This window comes from Mustela lutreola, chromosome 7 (assembly GCF_030435805.1).
Source record: "Mustela lutreola isolate mMusLut2 chromosome 7, mMusLut2.pri, whole genome shotgun sequence".
NCBI classification, from domain to species: domain Eukaryota; kingdom Metazoa; phylum Chordata; class Mammalia; order Carnivora; family Mustelidae; genus Mustela; species Mustela lutreola.
In genome coordinates, this window is record NC_081296.1 from 69,038,340 (window position 1) to 69,061,651 (window position 23,312).

A 23,312-nucleotide genomic window follows, 5' to 3' on the forward strand; every position below is an offset into this window, starting at 1 on the left:
AATGGAAAAAAAATCATTTTCCCCTAAGTAATTCTATAAATTTAACATGATCCCAATAAAAATGCAAGTGGATTTTACTACTAAAAATGTGAAGTGAACCTAAAAGAAAATAATATAATGAACCCTCATATAACTACTCATCACCAAGAATTAACAATTATCAATTCATAGCTAATCTTGTTTTACCTGTTTGTTACCTACTCCCCCACACCTTTGCAATGCACACCCTTTTCCTTCCCACACATATATATGCTGGATTATTTTCATGTAAATCCCCATATCATTTCATCTACATATATTTAAAAGTGTGTAAGAGCAAAGAGATAAAAATAAGTTGTCAGCAACCCTACTGTCACAAATTTGAACTAGAAATATCTACTTTCTCTTTTACAAAATGTGTACCCTGAACCTATTCACTTGAAATGAATTTAAAACAATGTTCAACCCAATTGCAAGAGATACCCATAGCCTCTAGAGTTTGTGGTCTCTAAATACCATTTCCCATGAAGAGGAATCAGGGCTTACTGGAGAAATGGCTGATTCTAGCTCTGAAGCATGAAACACACAGAATGAGCTTGGAACATGATATTGGATGAGAAAGTAAGGATGCTATCAAAGACTGCTATAGTCTGGTCTTACCAAAATGAATCAGAATCCAACTTGAAAGAAGACCTATTGGTCGAAGATTGAGCAATTTGAACATTAAAAACAACTGCAATAATTGAGAAATATAAAAGATGTGAAATCCATGAACTCATATGTTTTTTAAAAAAGACAGAGCTCATCAGTCCTCTTTGGAAAATATTAGGGAACCAACTTGTTATTTTGAAAACTAGTAAACAGAAGAAAAGAAACAAGGGCAAATCCTGCCTTTCCTATATAAATATAAATTTATATATAATTCCTATATAAATATAATTAATTTAATTAATTCCTATATAGATATAAAATTATCTCAGGTAACCTAATAGTTGAGGGAGTGCTTTTTTGAAGAATTCCAGCTATTAATTAAGGAAAACTGATAGAATTAGAATCATACACCTGCAACCCCACTGAAGTAATGGATCTAGGCAATGATTACTAATCAGTTGATAAAACCTAGAAGAAAAACTACTGGGAGCTTTAAAAAGGATGCATCAGGCTGACTGTCCCTGAATCTCAAGGATCAATCCTAAGAATATTAAAAAGAGACAACCCAGACATTGCCTAGGGATGAGATGCAAGAAGAACCTACCACTCACCTCTGAAGTACTCTGGCTAATTAAAAACAAAGATCTAATCACCAGTTTACAGAAAATACAGTGGATAGAACAACATGTTAAATAAGGAGGGAGATAATCAGCAAACTCCAGAATATGTGAACTTCATGACAAGCAACATCATTTTTGTCAATGACAATATGAACAACAACAAAAAAAAACTGTAAAAAAAAGAAATAGAGGGAACCTATAAAGTAAAGAAGGTTTAAGAATTATATCCACCAAATGCAACATGTGGAACCCTCTGTGAAACCAGATTTAAGTAATCCAAATATTAAAAAAAAATAAAATAGAAGATATACAATAAGGAAATCTGAAGATTATCTTGTTATTTAATGCTATTATTAAGGAATTACTGTATACTGTGATTAAGAGGAGAAAAAGAGTCTCTCTTAGGAATACATATTCATGCATTTCCAGATAAAATATGCTTCCATTTTGCTTTGAAATAATCGGTGGAGGTAGAGGAGAGGAAGAATACACCAGGAACAAGATGGATCATGTACTGATAACTACTGAAGCTGGGTGATGAGGACAAAGGTGTTCATTATACTATTTTATTTTGTGTATGTTTAATTTTTTTCACAATAAGAAAAAATTCTTAAAATAAGGCAGCTCTGATGTTAGGAAATCTAGATCTACATCTGTATGATTATAAGATTCAAAAAATTTTTTGCCCCTCCCTAGGTGATAACGCTTTTTCACAAAATATCACCCTTTAGCTATATGAAAGCTGCTCATGTAAAGCCTCAATGGTGAAAGGAAATTTCATGAGACTCTTCCCAGATTTTGCAGGTAGAAATGAGAAAAGAAGCACAAATTCTCAAACCCGTAAGATTTCAAGACCCAGATTTTAAGAGCCGCCCAGGTGCCCCAGTCCTTAAAATTTTTAAGGCAGGTATTCTACAACTGAATCACCAAGAGGAAAAGGGTAATAAAGAATAATAAATTTAGGGGGCGCCTGGGTGGCTCACTCAGTGGAGCATAAAATTCCTGATTTTGGCTCAGGTCATGATCTCTGGATCATGAGATCGAGCCTGCGTCAAGCTCTGTCCTGAGCATGGACCTGCTTAAGATTTTCTTTCAACCTCTCCTTCTGCCCCTCCTGCCCTCCATACCCAAAAGAATTGAGGATTTTTAGAAAAAATTAAAAGTGGCAGTGAGAAGCTGACTATGTAAATTTTATCACAATACACAAGGGGAAACATAGTATTTATCTTCAATATGTCATGTAAGATAGAGTACCCTCTAACAATTATATTAGCTTTACTCCAAATCAAGTCAATCATAACTGTACAGATGCATGGCTAATGGTGGATAATTTTCTTATGAACAGGAAAAAATACTGCAGAAAGTCAATTGGAAAGGTTGTTGGATAAATCCAGAGGAGCCTGCCAAAGGTCACAAAGGCCATCGTTATCTGATCTACACTGGTCTCCTTAGTTTTCTGAAACTTTTTCTGAATTTCTTTCCTCTGCTCTCCCAACCCAACTCCACTCTCCATCTAGGAAACAGAACTATGTTAATGAATGAAAAAAGAAAAAGGAATGCATTTCTCCTATGTATCAAGTAATACTTAAATTTTCAAGCAGTCAAAGTTGGTTCTTGAGCACATAAATTAAAAACTAGAGGTAACAAAGAGAGGAAGGGAGAGGAACTGGGCAAGATTCCTATCCAATAATCCATGTGGGGATTGAAAAACTGCAATGATGATAATCAATGGATAGTTGACAAGAACAACCCTTCCAGAGGGAAAAATGAAACAAGACGAAACCAGAGAGGGAGACAAAGGATAAGAGACTCTTAACCTCAAGAAACAAACTGAGGGTTGCTGGAGGGGAGGGGGTTGGAAGGGATGGGGTAACTGGGTGATGGACATTACAGAGGGTATGTGCTATGGTGAGTGTGGTGAATTGTGTAAGACTGAGGATTCACAGACCTGTACCCTTGAAACAAATAATATATTATATGTTAATTAAAAAAATAGCAAAAAAAAACCCCAAAAACGAACAACCCTTCCATCTTTGGGAAAATCTATGTCAAATCTGTTTAAATGAAATTCCATCTGCATAATATAAAACATTCTGAGATGATACCAAGAATTCTATTTTATTCATATCTGCTGAAATTAGGTACTTTGATCAAAACTGAAATATTTTAAGATACATTTCCAAGTAACCTACCTGCAACTGCATGACCACATAGTTGAATCGATCATTCCTCCCACAGCCAATAAATCTACAAACGTGGTCTTTCCCTGGATAAAAGAAAGAAAGAAAGACAGAAAACAGTGGAAAAGGTTATGCTATGATTTCTCTTCTAAATAATTAATAATTTGCTTTTTTGCATAGTATTTTATAGTTGAATATAAAGGACCTGTCTTAAGAACCTTAAAAATAGGAAATCTGTATTATTCAAATTTTCTATCCACCTCCCCCTGGACCCTACATTGCTCTGTGTGTAGTCAAACACATGTTTCTTGAATGAATAAATAAATGAATGAGGAAATAAATGAAAGATAACTTATTTATGAAGTAAAGAATTAAAAGGTCATTGCAGATCAACTTGCCTGGATATTATACGTATGAAAACCGAGAAGAGCAATAAATAAGAACTCTGTTAGGAATATAAAACCTGGGGGATACAAATATTATATTTATAATATAAATTTATTGTATAAATATAAATCCTGAAATATATATGTATAAATATAAATATAATATAAATTTATTTTATAAGTATAAATCCTGAATTTCAGATATGGTCTGCCATTCACCAATATATGACTTCAGTCCCTTAATCACTTAATCTTTCTTTGCCTCAATGATTTGGATTAGTTCAGTGGTTTCCAACCTGGGTTTTACCTATGAAATCCAAGGAGGTGCTGACTAGGGTGCAGAGGAAGGCAGAGTGGAACAGATAGAAATCCAGAGTCTGCCCTGATTCAACAAAAGCAAACAAAGGTCCTAGAAAAGGATTAACACTGGTGGACTCCAGGGCAAGAAGAGGGCATTTTGTCTGGAGCATAGTGAATGAAGGGAGAACAGAATGAGGAGATGCTGGAGAAGCAAGAGACATGAGGCCCTGAAGGGTCTTAGACTCTATAACAAGGAAAGTAAGCCACATGGAGAAGTCAGTTTTTCTCAGCCCCAGCTATGTATCAAAATCATCTTGGAAAACTCTGTAAATTCCTGCACTCTTTAGTGATTCAGAATTGGTGGGGAAAAATACAGGTTGGAGCTTTTCTTTTTTTTTTTTTTTAAAGATTTATTTATTTATTTGACAGAGAGAGATTATAAGTAGGCAGAGAGGCAGGCAGAGAGAGAGGAGGAAGCAGGCTCCCTGCTGAGCAGAGAGCCCGATGCAGGACTCGATCCCAGGACCCTGAGATCATGACCTGAGCTGAAGGCAGCGGCTTAACCCACTGAGCCACCCAGGCGCCCCAGGTTGGAGCTCTTCAAAAGTTCTCTAAGTGTTCCAAAAGCAGATGGGCCATGGATGGATATATGATCTATTGGATCTATTGCTGGGTAAAGAGAAGCATCTACAAAACTTTAAGATGAGGAAAAACACACTTAAAACATTGTACTTTAGAACACTGCTATGGTGGCAATGACAGACCACACAGAGGTCAACTCTAAAGGCAGAAAGGTCACTCTGGGAACAGTTACAATATCCCGAGAGAGAATAGGGTTTAAATGATAAATAGTATAGGAGAGATGGAAAAAATAAGATAAATATGAGAGATACCAAAGACAATTTCTGGCTAGAAACTGGTATAATTAAATGGTAAGTTGTACCAAAATAAGAGAATATACAGTAGGTTGTATAGGCTGTAAGGGATATTAGAATGTTGAGTTTAAGGACAATCTGGTGAATTTAGCAGACAATTGTAATTTTAAGCCTGCTGCTGAGCAAAAAGCTGAGCTGAAGAAATACACTGGGGAACCATAAGTTCATGGAAGACAAACAGAACTACACACACCGATGGAAAACAACCAAGTAGGAAGAATATAAAGAATGAAGAGAAAATCAATCTAAGAACTGAATTTTAGAAAATGAAACATTTAGAGCATGGGAAAAAATAAAAGAATGCATAAAGGGAAACAAGTAATAGCCAGAAAGGTATGAGAAAACTAGGAGAAAGAGGTATTATAGACATACAATGAGAAAAAACATTTTGGCTAATGGCAAATGCTATAGAAAGGCTGAGAAGTGCTGGTTAATATAAAAATTAAGAAGTCACTATTAAAAAAATATATGTTTATAAAAAATAAAAAATTAAAAAAAAAAAAAAAAAGAGTAGATCTTAGGGTGCCTGGGTGGCTCAGTGGGTTAAGCTGCTGCCTTCGGCTCAGATCATGATCACGGGGTCCTGGGATCGAGTCCCGCATCGGGCTCTCTGCTCAGCAGGGAGCCTGCTTCCCTCTCTCTCTCTCTCTCTCTGCCTGCCTCTCCATCTACTTGTGATTTCTCTCTGTCAATAAATAAATAAACAAATAAATAAATAAATAAAAAGTCAAAAAAAAAAATTAAGAAGTCACTAGTGAGTAAGAAAGGGCGACAGCCAGTCTTCAATGGAATAAAGTATGAATCAACTATGAGGCAGTGAGGGTAATCTTTGAAGAAGTTTGCCTGTAAAGTGAGCAAGTCATACGCCAAGAGATGGACGGGCAAGATTTGGTGAATAAATGAGAAATACACCTCAAAATTACAACAAAAAAAAAACAAAAACTTTCTACTGACGGACTTAAAATACAAATACAATCCAGACTTATTTTAGTTAATAATTCAACTTCTTTACACTATTCTCTCTTTCTCTGTGATTTTGCTGGAAAGGGTTGGAACTCACAAAAAATATGTTCAATGGGAGCAATAATTCCCAGTGTGTACAATGCATGTGCATCACTTTACATGTATTTTACAAATATTTGCAAAACTGTGTCTGTCATCTAGTAAACTGCAGTAAGAATGAAAGAATGAAATGACGGCCAATTCGCAATTTACTTTTTCCCTCAGCTTCAAACAAACAATTTAAAAATCATTTAGGAAGTATTTTATTCTTATTATCCATTAAAAATTCCACCTTCCTAGCATATAACATTTAAATTATGAATGTCTATTACAAAGACATTTCAACCATCTAAAAACAAAAGCCATACTGTATTTAATGCTTCTCAGAATGTTCTTTCAAAAATATCTTATGGTATATAACACCAAAATACTATTTATCTCTTGATAGTGAAAACATCCTACTTATATAAAAAAAAAAAAGAAATCAAATAAACTGTAGATCCTTGACTGATAAACAAAATACAAAGTCTGTAGCAAACTCTTTAGGATTCACCAACACATCTTCATTGATATCGGTTAGAGCTTAATTGAGTTCTTAACTCACACTTTTTAGCATAGTGTACTATTGCTCTTATATTTTAGATACATGCAATTAGTGAAAATCCTTGGTTCAATAATATGTACAAATTTTTAGAAGCATGAAGAAACTACAATTTAACGGAACAGTAATTCTTCACCACCACTTAGAGTATAAAAATAACTATTGTAATAACTAGTACAAACTGAGTACAGGGACCGTATCTATCTTGTTCTGGTGACTAGCACAGCACCTGTCAATTAGTGAAATGCCCAATTAGTATCTGTGAATAAACAAATTAATATAAATAATGATAGCTAGTAAAACATGCATAATATGCAAGCATATTGTGCCAGGCATTATATTAAGTGCTTTACATGCATTTAATCTTCACACCTTAAGTATTATTATTTTCCCCATTTTTCAGATATGAAGAATTCTGCAAAATAATCTCTAAAAATGAAGGAAGCAGGGTAAGTTATACTTGAAGAGAGTGTTAATAATTCAAAATCATTGCTGTGGAGAAAGAGAAACCAAAGGGAAAGAGAATCAGCTTGCTAAACCCATAATATATCAGGAGAGACCTAATAAACTGTCATTAAGAGTCCTGAGGAGAATCCAGATACCAGAACTACAGCAATCTTTATAAGTCAGGCAGTCTCCTAGGTCAAACCTAGCTGGTAAGCAAACAAACAAACAAACAAAACAAGACAGTCCCACACTATGCACTGCTAGGCGTGATTATGATTCCACGTTCACAAAAATAGTTATTCAACTTCATGCACAGTAAGATTAGAGGAGAGGTCCAGAAATATTACAAAAACCACACAAAGTCCCTAGATAAACCATTTTATAAAGTTTTAAGAACTCCCAGTATAAAAGACATGTAAATAGTCTTTTTAAAGAAGATTTTATTTTAGGACATCTGTGTGGCTCAGTCCGTTAAGTGCCTGCCTTCACCTCAGGGTTCTGGGATGGAGCCCTACATCAGGTTCCCTGCTCAGCCGGGAGTCTGCTTCTCCCTCTCTGACTGCCCCTCCCTCACATTCATGTCCACGTGCTCTCTGTCTCTCTCTCTCAAATAAATGAATAAAATCGTTAAAAATAAATAAATAAAAGATTTTATTTTTAAGTAATCTCTTCATCCAACTCTGAGATCAAGATTTGCACACTCTACCAACTGAGCTAGCCAAGTGCCCCCATGACATCTAAATAATCTTAATGTCAGACTAGGACAGGAGTGATGTCAAACCCACACCAATTCTCATTTTATTCCTACTTAATAACTTCCCATACATTCTCATTAAAGGCACCAGAATATGATACATAAATTTAACTGCAGCATCATTAGGCTATACTGTCTTTGCTTGTCTGACCACTAGACTGTAAGTACTCCTAGGGTAGGGGCTCTAATACCCAGCTCTGCACAGGGTACACACTAACTAAACAATGAATAAGTTTTTTACAATACCTTTATTGGAACATTATTAATGTACCACTAAATTCACCCATTTAAAGTGTAATTCAATTGTTTTTAGTATATTCCCAGTTGTACAACCACCACCATAATCAACATTAGAACATTTTCAACAGCCCTACCCTACCCCACCAAAAAACCCATACTTATTAGTTGTCACTTCTACTTCCCCCTGCAACTCCCCCAACCCCATGAGAGTCAGTCCCACTAAACTACTTTCTATCTCTACAGACCTGACTATTCTGGACATTTCACATAAATGGAATCATACAATAAGTAGTTTTTGTGACTGGTTTCTTGCACCTAGCATAATGTGTTCAAAACTCATCCATGTCGTGGCAGGTATCAATATTTCACTTCTTTTCATTGTCAATAATATCCATTATGTAGCTATGCTTAATCTTATATAGTTATTAATATGTTTAATCTTAAGCAGTCCATAGGAACTGCTGGACTGTTGTCCAAAAAAGCTGCACAACTTTATATTCCTACCGGTAACATATGAGGCTTCTAATTTCTCCACATCCTCACCAACTCCTGTTATCTGTATTTCTTTTTACTGTAGTCATCCTAGTGAGAGTGAACTGACATCTCAGTATAATTTTGATAATTAATAATTATAATTATAATTAATTGATAATTATAATTTCCATAATCACTAATAATGTTGAGCATCTTTTCATGTGCTTACTGGCAATCTGTATATCTTCTCTGGAGAAATGTCTATTCAGATCCTTTGCTGATTTTTAAATTGTGTTTTGTGTCTCTATTACTGAGTTTATGAGTTCTTTATATATTCTAAATACAGTCCTATCAGATGCGTGATTTGAAAATATTTTCTCCTATTCGGTGGGTTGTCTGTTCACATTTTTTAAAAATTTATTTTATTTATTTAACAGAGAGAGAGCACAAGTAGGGGTAGCAGCAGGTAGAGGGAGAAACAGGCTCCCCGCCAAGCAGCGAGCCCAATACAGACTCAATCCCAGGACCCTGGGATCCTGACCTGAGCAAAGGCAGTTGCCTAACAATTGAGCCACCCAGGTGCTGTGTCTGTTCACCTTCTTGATGGTGATCTTTGAAGCACAAGAGTTTTGAAATGTGATAAAGTCCAATTAATCCATTTTTTGCTTTGCTGTTTTACAGTTTTAGCAACATATCTAAGGACTCATTGCCTAATCCAAGATTACAAAGATTTACACATATGTTTTCTTGTAAGAGTTTTATGTTTAAGTCTTTGATCCACTGTGAAGAAATTTTTTAAAGATTTTATTTTATTTTATTTTTGAGGTGTCTTCCCTCTATTCTTTTTTTTTTTTAATTTTTTATTTCTTTTCAGCGTTAACAGTATTCATTGTTTTTGCACCACACGCGGGGCTCCACGCAATCTGTGCCCTCCCTAATACCCACCACCTAGTTCCCCCAATCTCCCACCCCCTGCCCCTTCAAAACCCTCAGAAAGATTTTATTTTTTTATTTGTAAGTAAATTCTACATCTTATGTAGGGCTTGAATTTATGACCCTGAGATCAAGAGTCAAATGCTCCACCAACTAAGCCAGCCAAGTGCCCCCATTTTGAATGAATTTTTATATATGGGTTTATATATGGTACGAGGTAAGGGTCCAACTTCATTCTTTTGCATGTGTATAACTGAGATGGAAGACACACTCCTCTGTGTTTCTCCTTTACTCTTCCACTACTACCACACTCAAAACACTTCTAATACCAGATGTGTGGGCTTTCCACACATCAAGCTATTCTCCTCGAGACCGGCTGGCTGGGTGTCTGTCCTATAATTTAATTCAATTCTATCTACCTGGAGTTTACATCAGATCCCCAAAAGGGCTTAGTTCTGCAACACTGCCCCTACTTGAAATGCCAATCCCAAGTCCCAGGTTGTCACCTGTATAAATGACCCCCTCCTTGGGTTTGACAGTTTGCTAGCTTATAGAATTCAGGGAGATACTTAGATTTACCAATATATTACAAAGGCTATAATAAAGAGTACAGATGAGCAGCCAGATTTAGAGACACATAGGGAGAGCTGTGTGGGAAGTGGTGCAGAGCTGCCATGCTCCTTCTGTGTGCACCACTCTTCCAGCACCTCCAAGTGTGCACCAGCTCAGAAGATCTCTGAACCCCATCCTTCTGGAATCTTTACTACTTCCCAGAGGACAGAGGATAAGGCTGAAAATTCCAAACTTCTAATCATGACCTAGTCTTTCTTGTGACCTGCCATCATCCTGAAGCTATTAAGGAGCCCACCAAGAGTTGCTTCATTGGAACACGAGAAACTCCTATCGCCCAGGAAATGCTTAGGAACACAGGAGCTCTGTGTCAGGAACCAGTGTCCTAGCCAAAAGTACTAAGACCAAGTATCAGAACAAAATTGCTCCTAGTGCTGTTATCACTCAAGAGATTACATGGATTATAAGAGGTCTCTGCCAGGAACTAGGAGCAGAGACCAATATATGTGCTGTTTATTCTTTTACAATATCCAATGGAGTCGTGCTGCAACCATGTTTTGAAAAGACTCCTTTCCCCATTGAATGTTCTTGGCACCCTTGTCAAAAATAAACTGACCATAGGGCGCCTGGGTGGCTCAGAGGGTTAAGTCTCTGCCTTCGGCTCAGGTCATGATCTCAGGGTCCTGGGATCGAGCCCCACATCGGGCTATCTGCTCAGCAGGGAGCCTGCTTCCTCCTCTCTCTCTCTGCCTGCCTCTCTGCCTACTTGTAATCTCTCTCTGTCAAATAAATAAATAAAATCTTTAAAAAAAAAAAATCTTTAAATAAATAAATAAATAAATAAATAAGCTGACCATAATGTGACACCTTCTGGACTTTCAATTCTTTCCGCTGATCTACATTTCTATCTATACGCCAGTACCATAATTACTATCATTCTGTAGAAAGTTCTGAAATCAGAAAGTGTAAATACTTCAGCTTCATTGTTCTTTTTCAAGGCTGTTTTCCCTTATTATAATCCTCTTCATTTCTGTAAGTTCAAAAGAAATGTCCCCTCTTTCATTCCTGGTTTTAGTAATTTGATTCTTCATTTTTTCTTGGTCTGTCCAGCTAAAGGTATGTTAATTTTGTTCTTTTTTTTTTTTTTTTTCCAAAGAACCAATTTTTGGGTTTTTTTTTGTTCCCCTTCTTGTTTTTCTACCCTCTATTTCATTCATTTCCACTGTAATCTTTACTATTATCTTCCTTCTCCTTGCTTTAGATTGTTTTGTTTTTGTTTAAAGATTTTAACTTATTTGTCAGATAGAGCACAAGCAGGGGGAGTAATAGGTAGAAGGAGAAGCATACTTCCCTTTGAGCAAAGAGCCCGACGTGGGGCTCAAACCCAGGACCCTGGGATCATGATCTGAACCAAAGGCAGACACTTAAGAGACTGAGCCACCCAGGCATCCAAGAAGGGGCTTGAACTCACAAACCCAAGATCAAGAGTCAAATGCTCTACCGACTAAGACAGCCAGGTTGGCTCTGCTACCTTTAGGTTTAATTTGTTCTTCCTTCTCTACGGTCATAAGGTGGAAGGTTAGGTAATTTACTGGAGATCTTTTTGGCTTCTCAATATAGGTGTTCACTGTTATAAGTTTCTGTTTAAGCACTGCTTAAACTGAACCCCATAATTTTGGCACCTTGTGATGATATATAAATTAAGGAATCTACAGAAAATCACTTTGAAATCTTAGAAGATAGGGTCATTGATGCCATATACCATGTGGGACAACCTATTATTTTTCTTTGAAGAAGACACCAGACTGAAGGAAAGAAAAAAAAGGACTAGCTTAGAGTTAAATCTCATTCTGCCACTTAATAATTATGGAACCTTAAGCAAGTCTCAGTTTCCTCAGCAAAATTATCGAGAAAATTAAATGACACAGCATATTTATAAAGGATTTTTTTTTTTTTTTTTGAGATCAAGAGTCAGACACTTAACTGATTGAGCCACCCAGGTGCCCCATAAAACATCTTCCTGACTAAATATCCAGTGTTCATTCCCCCTTACTAATAGTACCCAAATTACCCAAATTGGGGAATGATCTCCCTTTATCATGTATCTACTATCTCAATGGGTTTGATCCACTCCCAGACCCAAAGTGGGGCATTAACTGCTCTAAAATCAGAGTAATAGATACATTTCTCTTTTGTTATGGAGTTCAATTTGTTGATGGCAAGAAAACTAAATATTCAAGACTTAAGACATTCAATGTATGACATTACTCTGACAAATATATTTTTTTTCTTTTGTTTTCTAGGGATATTCTAATCAGAATGAAACCTAGTACATTTCATATGACAATTATGAGAAGAATTTATTTTTTTTTAGATTTTATTTATTTATTTGAGAGAGAGAGAGCATGAGAAGTGGGAGGGTCAGAGGGAGAAGCAGACTCCCGCCGAGCAGGGAGCCCGATCAGGACTCGATCCCGGGACTCCAGATCATAACCTGAGCCGAAGGCAGTTGCTTAACCAACTGAGTTACCCAAGCATCCCAAAATGTTATTTTTCAGGAGAAAAGAATGTAGCTCCCTTCCAGTTGCTATCAGCAACTATCTCTCAACCATGAAGGAAGCCAGCATAAGAATTAAGTCTACAATATGGAAGAGATAATCACACACACAAAAAAGTCAGATGGACAGCCATATGCAAAAGAATGAAAACTAGACCCTATCTTATACTTTACACAAAAATCGACTCAAGATAGACTAAAGATTTGAATGTAAAACCTGAAACCATAAAATTCATAAAAGAAAACATAAGGATAAGCTCCTTGACCCTGGTCTTGGCAATGATTTTTTGAATTTCACACCAAAAGCAAAGATGACAAAAGCAAAAATAAACAAGTGGGACTACACCAAATTATAAAACTTCTGCACAACAAAGAAAACCATCAACAAAATGAAAAGGCAACCTATTGAATGGGATATAAAACTTCTGCACAACAAAGAAAACCATCAGCAAAATGAACCAGGCAACCTACTGAATGGAATAAAATGGGATAAACCTTATCACATATCATATATGTGATAAGGGGTTAATATCCAAAAAACCAGGAAAAGATGCTGTATTTTGCCAAATGCTTTTCCTGTATCAATTCAGAGGACCATACGGTTCTTCTCTCTCCTCTTATTTAATGTTTTCTATCACACTGATTCATTTCCAAATGTTGAACCATCCTTGCATCCCAAGGATAAATCCCACCTAGTGTAAGGATGGAGGAACAGTCCTCAATTTCATAAAAACCATCTATGAAAAGTCACAGTGAAAATCATTCTCAATGGGGAAAAGCTGAGAGCCTTTCTGCTAAGATCAGGAACACAGGGGCGTCTGGGTGGCTCAGTGGGTTAAAGCCTCTGCCTTCGGCTCAGGTCATGATCCCAGGGTCCTGGGATCGAGCTCCGCATCGGGCTCCCTGTTTGGCAGGGAGCCTGCTTCCCTCTCTTTCTGCCTACTTGTGATCTCTGTCAAATAAATTTAAAAAAAAAAAAAAAAAACAGATCAGGAACATAAGGATGCCCACTCTCACCACTATTGTTCAGCATAGTACTAGAAGTCCTAGTAACAGCAAACGGACAACAAAAAGAAGTAAAAGGTATTCAAACTGGCATAGAAGAAGTAAAACTCTCTGTCTTTGCAGATGACAAAATACTTTATGTAGAAAGTGCTAAAGACTCCAGCTCAAAATTCCTAGAACTCATACAGCAATTCAGTAATGTGGCAGGATACAAAATCAATGCACAGGTATCAGCTACGTTCTTATACACTAACAATGTAACTATAGAAAGATAAATTAGGGAATTGATTCCATTTACAATAGCACCAAAAATCATAAGATATCTTGGAATAAACCTAACCAAAGAGGTGAAGTATCTATACTCTAGAAACTACAGAAGACTTATGAAAGAAATTGAAGAAGACACAAAAAGATGGAAAAACATTCTGTACTCATGGATCAGAAGAATAAACACTGTTAAAATGTCTATGGTTCCCAGGGCAATCTATACTTTTAATGCCATCCTGATCAAAATACCAATGGCATTTTTCAAAGTGCCAAAACAAACAGTACTAAAATTTGTATGGATACCAAAAAAGACCCTGAATCACCAAGGGAAGGTTGAAAAAGAAAAACAAAGACGAGGCATCACGTTGCCTGATTTCAAGCTATATTACAAAGCTGTGATCACCAAGACAACGTGGTATTGGCACAAAAAAAGACACATAGATGATGGAATAGAATAGAGAGCCCAGACATGGACCCTCAACTCTATGGTCAACTAATCTTCGACAAAGCAGGAAAAAGTATCCAGCAGAAAAAAAGACAGTTTCTTCAATAAATGGTGCTGGAAAAACTAGATAGCTCTATACAGAAGAATGAAACTTGACTATTTGCTTACACCAAACACAAAAATAAACTCTAAACAGATAAACGACCTCAATGTGAGACAGGAATCCATCAAAGTCCTAGAAGAGAACATAGGCAGTAACCTCTTTGACATTAGCCACAGCAGCTTTTTTCAAGACATGTCTCCAAAGGCCAGGGAAACAAAAGCGATAATGAACTTGTGGGACTTCATCAAGATAAAAAGCCCCTGCACAGCAAAGGAAACAGTCAACAAAACAAAGAGGCAACCCATGGAATGGGAGAAGATATTTGCAAATGATACTACAGACAAAGGGCTGGAATTCAAGATCTATAAAGACCTTCTCAAATTAACACCCAAAAAACAAATAATCAAGTAAAAAAATGGGCAGAAGACATGAACAGACACTTCTCCAAAGAAGACATACAAATGGCTAACAGACACATGAAAAAATATTCATCATCATTAGCCATTAGGGAAATTCAAATCAAAACCACATTGAGATACCACCTTACACCAGTTAGAATGGCAAAAATTGACAAGGCAAGAAACAACAAATGTTGGAGAGGATGTGGAGAAAGGGGAACCCTCTTATATTGTTGGTGGGAATGCAAGGTGCTATAGCCACTATGGGAAAAAAGTGTGGAGGTTCCTCAAAAGTTAAAAATAGACCCAGCAATTGCACTATTGGTTATTTACACCAAAGATACAGATGTAGTGAAAAGAAGGGCCACATGCACCACAACGTTCATAGCAGCAACATACACAATAGCCAAACTGTGGAAAGAGCCAAGATGCCCTTCAACAGACAAAGATGTAGTCCATATACACAATGGAATATTACTCAGCCATGAGAAAGAATGAACACCCAACTTTTGTATCAACATGGATGGGCCTGGAGGAGATTAGGCTGAATAAAAGAAGTCAAGCAGATAAAGTCAATTATCATATGGTTTCACTTATTTGTGGAACATAAGGAATACAGCATGGAGGACATTAGGAGAAGGTAAGGAAAAATGAAGGGGGGGGAATCGGAGGGGAAGGTGAACCATGAGAGACTATGGACACCAGGAAACAAACTGAGGGTTTCGGGGGGGATGGGATGGGGGAATGGGTGAGCCTGATGGTGGGTATTAAGGAGGGCACATATTAAATGCAGCACCAGGTATTATATGCAAACAGTGAATCATGGAACACTACATCAAAAACTAATGGTGAGGGGCACCTGGGTGGCTCAGTGGGTTTAAAAAAAACAAACAAACAGACAAAAAAAAACTAATGGTGACTAACATAACATAAAAAATATATATCTATATATCTGATACAACTCAACAGCAAAAGACCAGTCTGATTTAAGAATAGGTACAGGGCCTGAGGCACAGTTTTCCAAAGAAGACAGTAAAATGGTAAACAGGTACATAAATAAGTGCTCAGTATCGTTAATCAGCAAATCAAATAGCAAATCAAAGCCACAAGGAAATATTACCTCACACCATTAGAATGGTTATTATCAAAAAGACAAGAAATAACCAGTGCTGGTAAGGATGTGGAGAAAAGAGGATCCTGTGCTTCGTTGCTAGGAATGTAAATTGGTGTGGCCACCATGAAAAACAGTATGGAGTTTCCTCAAAATAAAAATAGTTTCTTAAAGATTTTATTTATTTGAGATAGAATGAGAGTGAGAGAGAGAGAGTGCACATAAGAGGGTGGGCAGCAGGAAGAGTGGGGAGCAGACTCCCCGCCAAGCAGGGAGTCTGATACAGGTCTTGCTCCCAAGATTCCAGGATCATGACCTGAGCCAAAGGCAGACACTTAACTGACTGAGCCATTCAGGCTTCCCAGTAAAAATAGTTTCTTTGGAGAACAGTGTGGAGATCCCTTAAGAAATTAAAAATAGGGGGCACCTGGGTGGCTCAGTGGGTTAAGCCGCTGCCTTCGGCTCGGGTCATGATCTCGGGGTCCTGGGATCGAGCCCCGCATCAGGCTCTCTGCTCAGCAGGGAGCCTGCTTCCTTCTCTCTCTCTGCCTGCCTCTCTGCCTGCTTGTGATCTCGCTCTGTCAAATTAAAAAAAAAAAAAAGAAAGAAATTAAAAATAGAGCTTCCCTATGATCCTGCAATTGCACTATTAGGAATTTACCCCAAAGATACAGACATAGTGAAAAGAAGGGCCATCTGTACCCCAATGTTCATAGCAGCAATGGCCATGGTCACCAAACTGTGGAAAGAACCAAGATGCCCTTCAACGGACAAATGGATAAGGAATAATAAATGGATAATGGTATGTGGTCCATATACACTATGGAGTATTATGCCTCCATCAAAAGAATAAATACCCAACTTTTGTATCAACATGGGTGGGACTGGAAGAGATTATACTGAATGAAAGAAGTCAAGCAGAGAGAGTTAATTATCATATGGTTTCGCTTGTGTGGTGCATAACAAATAACACGGAGGACATGGGGAGATGGAGAGGAGAAGGGAGTTGAGGGAAATTGGAAGGGGAGATGAACCATGAAGAGACTATGGACTCTGAAAAACAATCTGAGAGTTGTGAAGGGGCTGGGGATGGGAAGTTGGGGGAGCCAGGTGGTGGGTATTATGGAGGGCACATATTGCATGGAGCACTGGGTATAGTGCATAAACAATAAATTCTGTTACACTGAAAAGAAATCAAAGAAAATGGGCTTATAAAATAAATAAATAAATACATTTTAAAAAAAGAAACAAAACAAATGAACAAAGGGGGAAAAAAGATACAACGCCATAAAAGACTCTTAACTGTAGAGAACAAACAAATGGTTACCAGAAGACAGATATATGGGAGATGGTTAAAACTGGTGAAGGGGATTAGGACTGGGATTGTCTTGATAAGCACTTAATGTGTGGAACTGATGGATCACTACATTGTATACTTGAAACTATTACAGCACTGCATGTTAACTACATTGGGATTAAAATTTTAAAAATTAAAAACAGAACTACCAAATGATCTAGCAATTCCACTTGTGGGTATATACCCAAGAAATGAAATTACTATCTTGAAGAGACATCCCACGCCCATGTTAAATGCAACATTATTTACAATAGCTAAGACATGGAAAAAACTGATGTGTCCATCTATAAATGAATGGATAAAGAAAATATAGTATTTATATACACTATAATACTATGCAGCCATAAAAAAATAAGAAAATCTTGCCATTTGTATTAACTTGGATTGGCCCTGAGAGCATTATGCTAAGTGAAATAAGTCAGACAGCAAAAACTTATACGTGGAATCTAAGAAAACCAAACTCACAAAAACACAGACGAGATCAGTAGTTCCCAGAAGTGGGGGGTGAGAGGTAGGGGAAATGGGTAAATATGGTTAAAAGGTACAGACTTCAGTTGTAAAATAAGTAAATCTTGGATATATAATGAAGAGCATGGTGATTACAGTTAACAAATTTTAAAAGTTCTCATCACAGGAAAAAGAAAGTAACTGTGAGGTGATAAACTCAACCAACTAAACTTACGGTAATCATTTTAAAATATATGTGTTTCAAATCTATGTTTAATCTACATATATTACAAAGTTATAAGTCAAATACCTGTACACACATATATAAGTACATATATGTATACGTACACATATACATATACTGAGAGGGAAAAAAAGAGAATTGAAATCAAAATATACCTAAAGTCTACTCTACACCTCTGGATCTTTCAGTCTGGTATATAAGAAAAGTATATGTGCTCAAGACTACTTGAGGTAAATATCCGCTTTTTCATTTGCAAGCTTGGTACTCCATCTCTAAAAGCCCCGTGAAGGGTAACAAAAGCACTTACCTCAAAGAGTTATTACATAAGTAAATCAGGTAAGGTATGTTTAATATTTAATATACTACCTGGCATATAGTAAATGCTCAATATATGCTTCCTATTATTATCATTAGTGATTATAAACACAAGTTTTAGAAAGAGACAGATCTAAGCTAAAATCTGGCTTTTTATCTTACCACTTTTTTGACTGTGGACAGATTATTTAACCTCTCTTAGACTGTATTTCCTCAACTATAAAATCTGGGGAAAGTTGTGGTAAAAACTAAATCAAATAATATTTTTTTAAAAAACATTTAAAACAATACCTGACACAGAAAGAATAAATGACTGCTAGCCTCTTCATTACATAATAGGTACAAATTGCTTTTTTTAAATGATTGTACCAGTTTATACTTCTGCTATCAGGACATGAGGAAGTTTTCTTTTCTCTGTCTTCACACCAATACATGGTACTGTCAGATTTTTTTTTTTTTTGCCAATCTGAAGGGAATGAAACAGTGTCTTGCTACATAACTTGCATTTCTCTAGTTACTAGTAAGTTTGAGTATCTTTTCATCTGTTTATTGATTGTTTAGGCTTCCTTTTTTGTGAATTTCCAGTCCTTACCCTTTGCCCATCTCCCCTCTGTCTACTCCTACTGCGTACCTTGGCCTAGGACATCACCATGTCATAGAGTATGTACTTGGAATCCTCAGCCTCTATGTTCTTCAAATACTTTAAGGCCCTCACTGGTTCCTTTACACTACATTCCTTTCTCTCCATATTACTGGTGCCACTTAACCTCTCACCTAAAGACTCAAGCCCACCTCACTCTCTCCCTGAGGCCCAGCAGGAAACATTTATGGAGTTCTAGCAACCACAATACTCTTGATGTCATGAACCATTCATCCTTGCTGTTAGTTTTGTCCTAACTCCCTGGTTTGGACAACTGAGCTTCTGCTTAGTTTCCCTTTTGTTCCCTTGTCAATGCTCCTATAGATCTTTTTATACATTCCTCTTTTTTCTTTTAAGATTTTATTTATGTATTTGACAGAGAGAGAAAGGGGGAGAGAGAGATCAATCACAAGTAGGCAGAGCAGCAGGCAGAGGGAGAGGGAGCAGCAGGCTCCCTGGTGAGCAGAGAGCCCAATGCAAGACTCGATCCCAGGACCCTGGGATAATGACCTGAGCCAAAGGCAGACACTTAATCAACTGAGCCACCAGGCACCCCCATTCCTCTTTCTTTTTAGGTTTTATTTATTCATTTGAGAGAGAGCGAGCAAGAGGGCACGCACAAGCACAGGGGGGCAGCAGGCAGAGGGAAAGGGAGAAGCAGGCTTCCCATTGAGCAGGTAGCCTGATGCACGGCTCAACCTCATGACCCTGGGATCGTGACCTAAGCCAAAAACAGATGTTTAACCGATTGAGTACCCAGGTGCACCCACCTTCCTCTTTCTTGTATTTTTTATACATTTTTTGATAACTTATCATTCTATAACATCATTATTCATTCTCAGAGTCAGTCTGACTTGACTGTGAACTGCTGAGGACATAGACCATGCCCTGTTTATATTCCTAGCTCCTAGTACAGTGGTTCACATTTACCAGGCATCTAAGAAGGAAAGAAGGGAGACTGAAAACAAGCATTCATGAACTATCTAATATCCTGGACTTTCTAGAGCTTGCCCCTTCTTCTCCACTCTACTCCCCCTCTCCCCGTTCCCCAGGGCCAAATGTCCATCTTAGAATGATAAGCATGAGCTTGCTTTGTCCTGTACTTCACTTACCTTTTATAAACATCCTACTGGACTTTGCTGATGATGACTCCTCTAATGAATTACCACCAATTATCTACTGACAAGCTCACCTAGCAGTGTCTCTTCTGGACGCCATCCGTTTGATCACATCTGACAGCACTTCAGGCCAAGAATGTCCCATAATGTCACCGGCCACACACTATTCATAAGATAATCTCCCCCCAAATACTGATTTTATCATGTCATTTATCTATTCAAGAAACCATAAACAATAATGCCTATAGAAATAACATTAAAATGGTTAACCTGTACTCCTCCACAAAACTACTAGAACTGGTGAATGAATTCAGTAGTCTAAAGATACAAAATCGGTATAAAGAAATCCATAGCATTTCTATATACTAATATTGAAATAGCAAAAAGAAAAATTAAGAAAACAATCCCATTTACAATTGCATTTACAACTGCAAATACAATTGCATTTACAATTGCATCAAAAATAATAAAACACCTAGGAATAAACTTAGCCAAGGAGATGAAAAACCTGTACTCTAAAAACTATAAAACACTGATGAAAGATATTCAAGATGACATAAACAAATGGAAGACATTCCCTGCTCATGGATTGGGAGAACAAATAGTGTTAAAATGTCCAAACTACACAAAGGAATCTACAGATTTAAAGCAATCCCTACTAAAATATCAACAGCGGGGGCGCCTGGGTGGCTCAGTAGGTTAAGCCTCTGCCTTCGGCTCAGGTCATGATCTCAGGGTCCTGGGATTGAGCCCCGAATCAGGCTCTCTACTCAGCGGGGAGTCTGCTTCCCCTCGTCTCTCTGCCTGCCTCTCTGCCTACTTGTGATCTCTCTGTGTCAAATAAATAAATAAATATCTTTTAAAAAAATAAAATAAAATACCAACAGCATTTTCCACAGAAGGAGAACAAATAATCCTAAAATTTTTATGGAACCACAAAAGACACTGAAGTTTCCTCAAAAAATCAAAAATAGAACTATCCTATGATCCAGCAATTGCACCACTGGGTATTTACCCAAAGAATATGAAAGCGCTAATTCAAAAAGATGTATGCACCCCAATATTTACTGCAGCATTATTTACCATAGCTATATTATGGCAACAACCCAAGTGGTCATCAATAGATGAATAGAAGAAGAAGAAGTGATGTGATGTGATATGATGTGATGTGATGTGTGTGTGTGTGTGTGTGATAGATTATCATTCAACCATAAAAAAGAATAAAATCCTGCCACTTGTAGCAACGTGGATGGATCTAGAGGGTATAATGCTAAGCAAAAGGAGTTAGAGAAAGACAAATACCATATGATTTCACTCGTATGTGGAATTTAAGAAACAAACAAACAAAGAAAAAAAGGACAAACAAAAACCAGCCTCTTAATTATAGAAAACAAACTGGTTACCAGAGAAGAGGTGGACAGGGGGATGGGTGAAAAAGGTGAAGGGGATTAGGAGTACACTTACTGTGATAAACACTGAAAAAGGTATGTAAATATTGAATCATTATATTGTACACCTGACTAAAATAACACTATGTTAATTATAATGGAATTAGACATTTTTTTAATTTACTTTCTGAAAAAATAAATGAAATGGTGAACCTAGAATTTACGATCATTCTACACCTTCAGAAGAACCCCATTTCCTTCAGTTCTTCAACATACATCATATACTCTGATGAAGTCAGTTTGTTTTTTTATTCTCCTTTGAAAATGTGCTACTTTGTTTCTTGCTCAAGTTATTCCCCTCCACTTCATTTCCTCAAACAAATACAACTCTCGAATCCAAATATCCCTGTAGGAAGTAATATCAACCAATTAAAACTCAGGATTAGATTTACAGCTATCACAAGTTAGTCATCTAGCAAAGCCCTGAAGGGGAAAAAATAAAGAAGACTATTAAAATATGTTTCCTGGAGATGAGTAAGAGCAATCAAGTCTGGCGCAGCGATGAAAGTAGAGAAAGAAGTCAGCAAGGTAAGCCCTGATCACTAACAGTCAAAGATTGTTGACCTCAAGAAAACATAGCATGGAAATATACAATAAGTCAATTTTAACTTCCTGCTTATATGTCTCTTACGTTAAAGAAATCCTTTAAAAGATTAAAGGAATCCTGATGGGATGCCTGGCTGGCTCAGTTGAGTGTCTGCCTTCAGCTCAGGTCATGATCCCAGGGTCTGGGGATGGAGTCCCACATCGGGCCCCTTGCTCAGTGGAGAGCCTGCTTCTCCCTCTGTCTGCCACCCCCCAACACACAAATAAATAAATAAAAACTTTTAAATAAATAAATAAATAAATAAGCGAGCCTGAACATACAGACCAAATCTTTACCAGTCACTCTAAATACCACCACTAAGGCTTTCTCTTTATTTTCTAACTCTTGACTAATCTAACTGAATAGGGAATGTTTGTGGTCTGTCACCAAACTGTGCAAAAAAGAAATAATCAATGATATGCCCACTCAAAAAAGACAGTAAGAAATAGACTTAATTTAGACAGGTAGATAATATCTACAGATATTATAGGCAAGGTAGCATCTCGCTAGTTAAACACAGATTTTAACTGTGATGTTTAAAAGGATTTTTATTCATCTGATGCATGTAGTGATAAACCCTTCCTTACTGTCCAAAATCTTTTCTTAAAGTAATAGATAAACTGTACTCTAAAATTAATGCATATGGAGCACATGGGTATTTCAGTAGGTTAGGAGGCCAACTCTTCATTTTGGCTCAGGTCATGATCTCAGGGTCCTGGGATATGAGCCCCGAGTCAGGCTCTGTGCTCAGTAGGGAGTCTGCTTGAGGATTCTCTCTCCACCCTCTTTTCCTCCCCCAACTTACACTCTCTAAAATAAATAAATCTTTTTTAAAATAAAAATAAAAAATTAGGGCGCCTGGGTGGCTCGGTGGGTTAAAGCCTCTGCCTTAGGCTAAGGTCATGATCCCAGGGTCCTGGGATCGAGCCTCACATCGGGCTCTCTGCTCAGCGGGACGTCTGCTTCCTCCTCTCTCTCTGCCTGCTTGTGATCTCTGTCTGTCAAATAAATAAAATCTTTAAAAAAATTAAAAATTAAAAATTAAATAAATGCAAATAACCAAATGAATCTTTTTTTCTTCAATTTCAAATAATCATCTACTACCCCTGCTTTCAATACAAGAGCTTTTAAAAAGCTATGGCAAGTAATGGCATGGTGGTCTACACCCCAGCATTAAATATTAATGAATAACAAAGCCA

General features: G+C 37.2%; 1 protein-coding gene across 4 annotated transcripts in view; it reads right to left on the reverse strand.

The window, feature by feature from the left end:
* TTBK2 (tau tubulin kinase 2) overlaps positions 1-23,312 on the reverse strand; it is a 164,890-nt gene that overhangs the window by 84,692 nt on the left and 56,886 nt on the right. For all 4 annotated transcript variants that reach the window (XM_059181301.1, XM_059181302.1, XM_059181304.1 and 1 more), the window contains one exon: positions 3,443-3,516. In XM_059181301.1, the coding sequence (XP_059037284.1) occupies positions 3,443-3,516 (74 nt within the window). The remainder of the gene's footprint in view (positions 1-3,442; positions 3,517-23,312) is intronic.